The sequence below is a fragment of the Amphiura filiformis genome, chromosome 20 (genome assembly GCF_039555335.1).
Source record: "Amphiura filiformis chromosome 20, Afil_fr2py, whole genome shotgun sequence".
Taxonomy (NCBI): Eukaryota; Metazoa; Echinodermata; class Ophiuroidea; order Amphilepidida; family Amphiuridae; genus Amphiura; species Amphiura filiformis.
In genome coordinates, this window is record NC_092647.1 from 58,021,880 (window position 1) to 58,033,945 (window position 12,066).

The 12,066-nt window shown below is 36.1% G+C and overlaps 1 protein-coding gene across 1 annotated transcript; it reads right to left on the reverse strand.

The window, feature by feature from the left end:
• Window positions 1-455: 455 nt before the first annotated feature.
• On the reverse strand, window positions 456-11,004 carry LOC140142915 (collagen triple helix repeat-containing protein 1-like). Its single transcript, XM_072164942.1, has 4 exons — window positions 10,907-11,004; window positions 9,858-10,001; window positions 4,635-4,839; window positions 456-1,759 (listed from the first exon to the last, which is right to left on the reverse strand). Exons 1-4 carry the CDS (start codon window positions 10,988-10,990, stop codon window positions 1,611-1,613), a joined length of 582 nt encoding a protein of 193 aa, XP_072021043.1. The 5' UTR covers window positions 10,991-11,004; the 3' UTR covers window positions 456-1,610.
• Between the last annotated feature and the right edge of the window lie 1,062 nt (window positions 11,005-12,066).

Consider the following 12,066-nt stretch of genomic DNA (forward strand, 5'->3'; position numbering starts at 1 on the left):
TTTTATATTGCCAAAATTACTTAAAATCAGTTTCATTTCATTCCTCGTATTCGGAATGTAATTCGATATGTCTGATGTGCACTCATTTCCCACAAATAATACTGTGCAAACGTTGTTATCCGATCCCTTAACAAACCATTAAACTATAAGAACATTAATATTGTATATTCAATAATAACAATAATTCTCTAAATAAATATAAATATATATGTCTGAACAACAGAGACATTGGCATAATATTTTCAAAAGATTCATGTATAATTATTAAAGCATCTCATCTTGAGTCGAATCACAACATAATTGATTGCAAATAAGGGACCGTTCTTTATCTACGCCAGGGGCAGTGGGAGGTTTAAGGGGGTAATCCGATTTTTTTTTGGGTCTTGAGGGGGGAATATGAAGTTTTAACTTGAACCATGAGGGACGCGAGGAGCCGGGGCGAGAAGGAACGCAAAACTCAAACTACCCCTGGTGTAAATATTGAACGGTACCTAAATATAATAACATCAATGACGATAAAATTGAATATTTAAAAGTTCATAAAACAAAAAAGATTCACACATTACATGTATAGCCATCATTGATGAGGCATCGTTGCAAACTCTACTACATAGTCTAAATAGTGGGTGATACTGGTAGGTTGGGAGGTACCACGTCATATCATAGATTGTTGACATCATTGGCTACCCAAATAATGGCGCTGGCAATTGAACCACAGTAACTTTTGCCGGGAAAGGATCATCGAATTTATACAGGATCAAATTTCAAACTTGCTTGTTCAAAACCATACCAATGTATTCCTCTAGTCATAAGAATTTTAAAAATGTAAGTTTGACCTATCTAGGATATACCGTTCTCGAGTTATTACCAAAAAGGTCAAAGGTCAACATTTTGCCTATATGGGGTTAAAAAATATGTGCTCCGATTTTGAAAACAGATGAATCAAAATGTTTGTCATGATATCTAGGATGTTTTGTTACTTACGTAATGCATCAAAATATGTCAAGGTCAATATAGGCCTTAATTGTACTTGACCTATTTTGCTATATAAAAATCCCAAAGAAAACTCCATAAATCCTTTTCAAGTTATTGAAAGTTTCATCAAACTTCATCATTTTTATATAAACTTCATCATTTCTATGCCACAGATTACCATTTTTTCATTTCATTTCATTTCATTTCATTTCATTTCATTTCATTTCATTTGGCTGCGAAGCAGGCGACTACAAAGTTTCCTCATGTACAACGATTTGAAGCCAGCCAAAGTGGTAATGGTATCTGGCAGTAAAAGGTTGTCGAAGTCTCCCGACTATACCCTCCACTACACGGCTGAAAAGGAGCTTAATCACGCAATAGTTAAATGGATTCCCAGTTTTAGCTCTCATGCAAGGTGCGCATATACTTTTGGCGGTAGTGTATGTTCAATAATCTGAGCGAATTATAGTCCACTTTCAGTGTAAAAATTCCAAACTTGATGATGAATCAAAAACTTTTCTTGTTCAGTTGGCGTAGCTTGTAAACACAACATCTAATTGGACGATCGTATGCATTCGTGTGTAGACGACCCTACGTTACTGCAGATTGCGGCGGTATCATCTACTCAAACTACTTTAATCATAAGGCGATTTTGGTACTTCTCTGACAATAATTCTTGATGCACTGTTCCAGCCACTTTCTGCATCATAGTTACCATAGCCAGAACAATCTCCCACCATTGCACGGACTACCACTGATCCAGCTGCAATATTCATACAATATCCTGGAATGGGAAAAGAAGATGAATGTATTTACATCAGATGATACGCCATCATGCAGTTATTGTTAACTACATGTATGCATACAACACAGGGACATAGGCGATTGACCCTACTGGTAGCGCTGTGTTGTAGATATAGGAGATGAATTAGTTAGCGTCATATATCAAAAAGTATAAAAGCTATGATTTTAGTAGGCCTACTTGCTCTATGTTTCAATTGCTTATTCTTTTCAAAATATCTAAATTTTCAATCCGGTACAAGCTTTAATAACGGGGACCATACATTTGTATGAGAAAGAAATATACCATCTATATCCAAACTCCCGAGTTATTCCAATGCGCATTTTACTTCACCGGGCCGTCCTGGTTTGGTCGCATTTGCAAGAGGGGTGTAACGAAACCGTAAAAGGTACACATTTAGAACTTTCTGTCAATCAAGTATGGTTTATTCTCTACATGTCAATTTTTAAATCATTAGTATAGTCCTTATAATAACGGCTTGATGAGTAAATGATAGCAAACCAGTGAAAAATACCCCAAAACTCAGTCAGTGGAGCTCCGCCCGTACATGTCAATAGCGTCATTATCGATTGGATTAGTCGACCGTAGCGGACAATTCGATCGCTCATTGGATTAATATTATCACGTGGTAATAAATTTGCATTGGACAATCGATTAATATAAGGGTTTAGTACTGCATATCTTGGTTTAATCTTCACTAAGTGGGTTTATGGCTGGAAAGGAATTTCATTGCCGTGGACATAACTGCACTATGCATCAATGTGGAACGACCGTGTACTGCATTGGTCTATACAATCTGGAAATGTCTTTCTCTCAACTTGGAACTAATTGCACCAGACATATTTTCATGATGTCTCCAGAATAAAAGTCTTACCAGTCTTAACAGTCCCTACATGAATTTTGATCAGCTTCACCAAAAATATTTGAAATTTGGGCGAAAATTGGGCTTTTTTATTATTTGAGAGTAATAATTAGCATTTTTAAATTTTGGTTAAAAAACACGGGTCCTAGATATTTTATCTAGTTTTTAAAAATTTGGGGATTTTCTCCAAAAATTAGCACTTTTGCCCAAATTTGATCTCACAGATGAATTCACCAAGTCTTTGCCATTCTAAATTAAACGATGTGGTGGTATTCAACGATGTTTTATTGACATAAAAATATATACTGACGTTTTATCAAAGTACTTTTGTATTCATGACCTAATGACCCCCAATATGTGTACGCGCCATAGACGCTGGGTAATTTCATTGCATGTTTGCAAGTGGCTTCACTGTCCTACGTAATTTGTGAGAGAAGATGTATATTGAGTTGAAATCACGTTTTGCCCCCACGCGTTTCTTGTGACATGTAGGGGAATGGTCAATATGGTTGTGACCAAGTTAGGTCAAAATCTGTGTAAGCATGTTAGTTCTGAAAATAAGAAAGGTATAATCCTTCTACCTAGGCGAAGCTCGAGGTACCCGGAGGTTAAGCTGTCTGATCTAGACTATGCTGACGACATAGCCCTCCTAGAAGATTCTGATGCCAAGATGACGGAAACAACTATAGCCATCCGTGAAGCAGCTGGAAAGTTGGGACTTAAAATGAGCTTTAAGAAAACGGCAATCATGTCATTTGGTCGTTTGAGCTCAGCACCATCTGTTCCAATGGGAGATGAAGGCCTCACCAAGGTTGTAGATCACTTCAAGTATCTGGGAGCATACTGTAGTGCTGATGGATCAAATGCCAAGGAGCTCAATCATAGGATTGGCAAAGCATCAGGTGCTTTTAAAGAACTTGAGAAGGGAAGGACCGGTATATCAACTTAGACACCAAGATGAAATTCTATAATGCCTGCGTTCTTTCTACCCTTCTATATGCTTCTGAATGCTGGACTCTCACTGAGAGAGAGGAGTCCAGATTAAATGCATTTGATATGAGATGCCAAAGGAAACTTCTCCGCATCAAATGGACTCAATATATCACCAACGACTTCATAAGATCTCTGACAAAGCAACAGAAGCTCACCACCATCATTAGAAAGCGCCGCTTACAGTGGTTTGGTTATCTGCTCAGGGTGGATGAGAGTCGCATTCCTCTACTTCTGTAATCCCACCCACGGAAAGAGAAGACCTGGACGCCCTAGTAGACCAGGTTAAAACTGAGCTAAGTACCACTTGAAATTCTTGTTCCCCATGCAAAACTGGTCCAGGTAAACCATATGAGAATTTCTCGTTCTCCAAGTGGTACTTAGTTCAGTTTTAACCTGGTCTATAGGACAACTTGGAAGAATGTTGTTCAAAGGGACTTGGATAGACTTGGCACCAGGTGTTCTGTGGAAGAATCTGAAGTTGCTACCAAGGACCGGGCCATATGGAAGTTTCTCCTACGTCAGGCAGCAGGTGCAGAAATGCATGATACTATCTGGTAGGTAGGTAGGTATTATAAAAAAATCAAAATCAAATATGAATTTTGGATTTATATAGCACATTTTTCCTGAGGATTCAAAGCGCTGTAATTTCGCTGCAACTGGTGAATCTTTACAACAAGATCGCATCAACTAGGCCGGTGGCAGCCGGACCCGGCGCAAACCTATCCGCACTTAGATTGTAACATCCACCAATTATCTGTGTATTTATTTATTTATTATTAAAACGGAGTGTCATAAATCCATTCATTTAAAATCCAAACGGAGGCGTGGGTTCGGATCCCACAATATATATATATATATTATATCATAGATATAATCCAAAATCAACTAAATTTGCATAATTAAGCTGTCAAACATTCAAAAGAGGTGGCAGGGGCCCTCATCGGTCCTCTCTGTATCCGTCACCACCATTAGTTGTTTCTTTAGGGTTTTAATTTGACTTACCTCCAATATTTCTGTGTCTGAGAAGATTCATGTTATTTGTGTTGGTTTGGTAGACAGCTCCGTCTATGGGAATAGGTGAGCACTCGGCACCATTAAATGTAATATACCAGCGTTTACAGCAGCCATGACACCCATAGACTCGCATATTTGCGCCATAAGTAACGTAGAGGGCGCTGTCACTTTTCTGTTTGGTAATAGTACATGACTGTAAGAATCGAATAAAACGTATACGGTATATTGTAAAGTGTCGAAGGGGTAAAAAATGTATTTCTTTATTACAATCGAATCACATATCAATTTGAAAGCGCTCTTTAGCAAAGTCATAGTTCATTGAATTTACAATCATATGACAAAACAGGGGAAAATAGTAACTTTTTGCACAAGATTTGCAATTTAAAGAGAATTGGTCATTGCTCATTCTAGTGACGATAGTATATGGACAATATAAGTGTGCTTTTTAATTTAATGACATAAAATTTGAAAAATATTGTAAGGAACACTTGAGGTTTTGATTTTTAAAACCTTGGATAGGTAGTTTTCAACAGATTTTCCACAGTCGCCTTGCTATAACATTGAATTGTGTTATCTGTTCATCTAGTGACGAAAAGTGTTTTTAGGGGGAAGTGTTAGCTTTCCTTTGATATAAAAAACATTCTGATTGGATGAAGGGAACACTTGAGGTTTCGACAAAAAACAATCAAAGAGACCCATTTTCCAGCTAGAAGCTCCACAGCTCTTACATTGCTATGCACTCAACCGTGTAGTGTAATCAAAGACTGTGCGGAGACAATTCACTGCTTGCTTGACAGCTCTTGGACAAAACTGTGTGCTCAGGTATATCGAGGTGGAAACTGTGCGCATGATGGTTTATAAAAGAATCGTTTTTGTATAGAAACCTTTCCATATGTTATGATCGCTAATTAATGGCCAGCCTGTTAAAATAGCCCTGGTCAAATTGAGAAAAAATTATATTCTATGAAAATGTGTGTTTGGTGAAAATTTGTTATCAAATCATAAATAAGGGCCTATTCCAGGGCAGAGTTAGAGGTACGAATTTGCTCAATAATGCCATTGACATCATTATATAAATGACGACGTGCACCCTTGGATATGGGCCAGCTAGCTAGAATGGTGGCTATATGCAAATTAAGAGATTGATGTGTACATGGTGTCATTTTGGTAATATTTTTTGTTCCAAAAAATAACGAACTTTTTCACTTTTCTTTCTATTACTGAATAAAGCACCATATAGTTGTGGTGTTAGTACAATACGGTAGCAAAATATTTCTGCTGATAACCTCATGTTGATATTAGCTAAACGAGCTGTATTTCCGTTCAAAAAGGTGTCAAGAGGGCACACCGCCAAATTACTACACGTTTTATGTACTCCCGGGTATGTACTGGTCAGCTCATTTTGCTTCCAACAAGTACTTACATGAAAGAATCTAAGAAAAGATCCAATTTTTTTTATTGGCGCGAATTTGAACAACGCCCGGTTTCGAAAATTTAGTTATTTCGTCATCTGAGAGATTACGAAATATATCTTACCATGAAGGTAACGTCGACATTTTGGGGGTTAAATTTGAACCTTTTTTCTTCGCGGCAAAATAGCAAATAAAGTCGCAATATAGTTAAAAGAATAATATTTTACAAGATCAGCTTTAATTTGATAGCAAGCTTTATAGCTGAAAACGTTCAATGGTGTTGCCCTCTCTCAATAATCTTATCGCCATTCTCCCACTTAGTTTTATTTTCTGAGACGACTTGACCTTTTGAGGTCATCTAGTAGACTTCCTTACAAGTCGTTTTTGTTATCCTATCCCAAATTTGTTCAACTTATGATTGGCGAAAAATGAGACTCATAACACCGGGAATTGATAACATTGGCGAAATGGTAACAAGATATGTTTCCCTTTCGAGCGAAAATACAGCTTCCCATGATCCCATTCGACGGGCTGTGACTACCTAGATCTTGGTCTTTAAAGAAAATGTCAGCACATTTGAAGCAACCTGTCATGCCTGTCGCTTATAGCACTAAATAGCTATTTGAATAACTGTCATTTTACACAGTAATGTACATGTATACATGTTAAAGGAAAGTGTATCAGTGGTGTGGAAAAATTGAGAAACATTACAATTTTAATTTAAAAAAATACCAGAATACAAAACCCACCCAAGTCCATACTTTGGCCAAGTTGAGTTAAGCATAGGAAATTGTTGCTTATACATAGGCCTATCATATGTATAAAAGAACAACACAAATCCACCGTCTACGTGCGTCTATTGAGCATGTGAAATCCAAAATCCACACAATTCCAGGATTTGGGCGGTTTTTGCACACATATGATAGTGCCCACGCAAACAGAACACGACGGCTGAAGTGCTAAATTGAGGTGATAGCATCAGTAATGGCGAAATAAGGGGTATAAAACGCAGAAATGAAGCTGAATGTGCACAGAACAAGAAAAAAAAGACTGAGAGCAAAGAGTGAAGAATACACTTAGGCCTACTATGTGATTCAAAACACCACCCAAGTTCGGCATACAAAACTGACACCCCTCACGAAGTCCCCAAAATGCTAATCGTCATAACTAATACAGTTTAGCCCACTAATTTGCATGTAAACCTTGCCCTATTTACCTGGCAAATCTATTTACCAGGTAAATCTAACTGAAGGAATTAAAATGATAACTTGTTTTGTTTATTTTACTTTTCTCACAATTACTTTCCATGGACTTTGGTGGGTTTTGTATTAATAATCCCAGCAAACACAAAAATGGTTTTAAAACGTTATAAACCCGTTTTGGTTTTGGTTAAAGCGTTTTTAATAGTTAGGTTATATAGCATGTATAGAGGTCTTGAAAACGTTTTAAAACATTTATATGGATAAAACAATATTTTAAAAAGTGTTATTGTGAAATATTGTTGGCAAAGAGTTTTGAAAAATGTTTGTCAACATTTAATAAAACGCATTATTTTAGAATGTTTTGCAGCATATTGAATATTATATTAGAGAGTTTTATATACATCTGTTTCTTTTTCAGTTAAAATTTATAATAAGTTAACTGATAGTTTTGAAACAACAGTTGGGGTTAAACAAGGTTGTATTCTGAGTCCAATTTTCTTTAACATTTTTCGTTGTGATCTTCCAAAATTTTTAGTGCTGATGAATGCACCCGGTATTTCTTAACAATACTCCCGTTAGTGGTCTAATGTATGCAGATGATTTTATTCTTCTGTCAGAAAGTGAGGAGGGTCTACAAATTGCACTTGATAAATTACATGCATATTGTAATAAATGGAAACTAATTGTCAATATTGATAAGTCGAATGTAATGATCTTTAACAAAAGTGGTCATATTTTGAAACGTTTCAAATTCAACTTTGGTGACACAAATATTAGCATCACTAATGAGTATTGTTATTTGGGTATTATTTTTACACCGTCAGGCTCATTTACAAAGGCCATTCTTCGTTTGAAAGAAAAGGCGCTCAAAGCTTATTTCAAAATCAGAACCAACTTGTATGGTACACATAGGTGTAGTATGAAATTGTTCAGCTCTCTTATTCAACCTATCCTTAATTACGGTTGTGAGGTTTGGGCACCTTACTTGTTAAAAAACCTCAATGATACTAATTTTCTTTCACTTTGTGATAAACTTCCAAGTGAAATTCTTCATGTCAAAGTTTATAAATTGTTGCTTGGTGTCCATAAGAGAGCAACAAACAATGTTGTTGGTTATGGGAGAATTCGGTAGTTTTCCAGTTCTTATTTCCATGCTTAGCCTTTCGGTAAAATATTGGTGGTCACTAAACAAAAAAATGTCTTGAGGGTAATAATTCCTTTGTAACTCATTCATTAATTGATAACAGAAAACTTTGTGATAATAACACATTCTGCTGGTCATCAGGGATAAAAAAGATTCTCACTCTTGTATATAAACTGTGTATTTGGACTAAACCAAATATGATTACATCAGGTAATTTTAATAACTTTATAACTTCCAATTTACAGTCAGCTTATTGTAACCTCTGGACAGACAGTATCAATAGTGTGCATAGTAAACTTAGAACTTATTACCTGTTCAAGAGATCTTTTGATTTAGAAAATTATATTACTATGTATAGTCGTTCCCGTAGATTAAATTTTAGTCAACTTAGAATTAGTGCGCACTCTTTAATGATCGAAAAAGGTCGTCACTGTCATCCAAAAATTGATGTTGAACAACAACTCTGTAAACTTTGTAACTTGAATGTTGTTGAGGATGAGTTCCATTTTATTATGAAGTGTTCTTATTATGATGATCTTCGTACTAAGTTATTTTCTGGTCTTAAGGAAATTTATGATATTGTTAAACTCAGTGATAATGATGTTTTCCTTCTAATTATGAGTACAGAAGAATATGATTGTATTTCTCTAGTTCTTGAATATGTTAATGGTGCTTTTGCTACACGGATGTCTCATGACATTTAAATATACCGAACTTTTATTAAGCTTTAAATATTATATTACATTCCTTATAGTGTGTGCTCGTATTACTATAACATTTTATTATGGTAAACTGTAAATATTATCTTGTGATTTATGTATTTTGTATGTTGTGTACTTACATGTATTGTTTACATTGATTATACCTTATGTGATGTGAATATCAATAAAGATTCTGATTCTGATATATACCCTCTATACAATCGAACAGTTAAATGTTTTGTGTTTGCTGGGATAAGCTTCCGCTGAAAATGCATTGGAAATTATTTACCTTTTACCTCCTCAAACATAAGAATTGAAGTCGATATTGAAAAAAAAAATATAGCAGTGCCTGGTAAAAAAGAAGACAATAAAATTTACCATTGCCCGTTTTTCATCAACTTTTGAGAAACCGTAAAACAAACTTACCCGGAGGGGTTCTCCTGGTTGAAGGTATACGGGGATGTGCCACGGTTTTGGGGTACCCTTTCAGCAATTTATTTAGGTATATCGATGGGTTGGTTTTCAGTGGTAACCAATGCGCCCAATTGTGCGAATTTGGGCGAAAGTACCCCTAAAAGCGCCTAATTAGGGCAAATTTGGGTGCTTTTTGGGTGTTTTTTGTGAAATATTGGTATACTGATGGGTGGCAAAAACAGCAAAAAGTAGGTATAGAGAAAGTCAGCATCCGAAAGTCTGCGTGGCACATCCCCGTAATTTTTTTTTCGAAGACCCACCCCCCCGGGCAAACTTACCCCTATTTCACCATAGTCCGCACCATTGCCGCTTCTCCACGCACATTGTCGCCAGTTTTCAAACCACTCCACTTTAGTCAAGTCCCCCGTAACACCTTGAGGACCGGGTGGTCCTTGTGGGCCTCTGGGTCCATCCGTACATTTCTGTTCAAATGATATTGGAACTTACTGTCAATTTATTTTCTCTGAACCTTTCAATCGTAGTAAGCTCTAATGTGTACTGATATAAAGAATGCATTGGCCACTTCAAACAAGGTACACACTTAAAACGACGGGGTCAAAATATCAAACCTTTTACGGGGTCAGTTTTATTTAACCTTATTCGTGGTTAAATCAACCACGGTCGGCATCATGTTAAATTGACCCCGTAAAAGGTCATATTTTCTAATCGGGACCCCTGAATATAGTGACTGTCATTTTAACCACGTTGAAATACGTTGAATATAATGAGTAGTCATTTTTGACAATAGTTTCAACTGACTATTTTAGGGTCAAATCATTTTTGACCCTAAATATAATTATTTTAACCACAATTTACATGATTGAGGTCAAATTTCGCACTAGATCACCAGGTCAAATTTGACCCTTCTTTAGTCGGTGCATAATTGACAGTCGCCTACGGACGGGGTCAAAATAACCCCAAAAGGGTCATATGATTGATTTACATGTATAGCCCTTTTCCCTTGTAAAAGTGCCACAATTGTGATTTTACCCTTTCGTTGTTAACTAAACATATCTCGATATTAAAACAAGGAATTTGAGCAGAACAAACGGCATTTGAGAGATAGGACTGCGCCCTTGACGTTGATGTAAGCATCATGCCACAACAGTATTTTCTAATTGCCGAAGAGGGGGGCGCTTTTCACTTGCACATTTTTTAGACAGGCTGTATGCCTAGTCGTGTACTTATTTAATACTATGTGAATTATTAATTTATCAAACAAAACAGTTTTCGTTCAGTTTCAAAGATCTATGACCTTTTTAAATTCCTGTAAGATTACAACATTTTAAACATTATCAATCAACAGAACAAAATTAAGTATACTTACAATTCCGAAAATGAAAGGGAAAACAGCTAAACTTATACAAAGATATGTGAAAAATGATGTGGCAATGGCTGTGCAATCCGTCATGATGACGATGTGATACCGTATAACATTGAACTAATATATGTGTAGTGTTGCCAAAAGGTTTTAGTGCAAAGGTGCGGCGAATTAACTCGTCACGCCGCGGTGAATGACTCACAAGTAGCAAATATTTTTGATTCCAAAGCGTCAAATAATGTGTATTTTGGTGGTTTTACCCGAATTTAGAACGTAAACCACCAATTGACAGAAAAGCACTTGCCTAAAACTTCCAGAAGTTTATATTGTCCGATAAATGGTCATAAAAGACCAATAAGAATTTCATAATTTTGGAAATAGCTTACGTTAAAATTAGTACCGAAGCCTGGCACCAACAGAAACAGTGCAGCTGTAGCCCAATTTTAAGCAATGATATCAGCATGTGTTTGTTTGTTTGTTTGTTTTGTTGTGGTGGTTTTGTTTTTAGTAGCCGCGGCGAGTGATCACCAAATAACCCAATTGTGCGCTTATGGCGCGGCGTTGGCAACACTGTTTGCAAAATCGTGATTGAACCAGTCTGTGCCAACCTTGCCCTATTGAACCAGACAGGAAGGGGTACCAATAGATCGGTAATCGATGTGTCTTGGAACATTAAGTCATGCGTGTAGCACATCAATAAATGTCACCATTATTGGTCAGATGCAATATTTTCTATATTTATGATAACTATAAATCAAATAATATTGTCTTGGTTGGTAAATAAGAGTGATCGTGTTGGAAATGAACATCGCCAAAAGAAAAAAGGTTTCACCAATAACTAGATAACTTTGGACAAAATAGGAGTCTACTTCAAAACTGAACAGTTTTAAATAAATAGATAATAAAATAATGTACAAAACATGTTCAACATTAGGCCCATTATTATTATTATTATTATTATTATTATTATTATTATTATTATTATTATTATTGTTGTTGTTTTTGTTGGAGTTGTTGTTGTCGTTGTTGTTGTTGTTGTTGTTGTTGATACTGCTATGCACTGCTTTTACTCATAATTTTATTACACTAACTGGTATTTCCCGAGTAAACCAAAAGCATACTATGATCGCTCAGTGCTTCCTATATTAACGTGATCAGATAAAGGA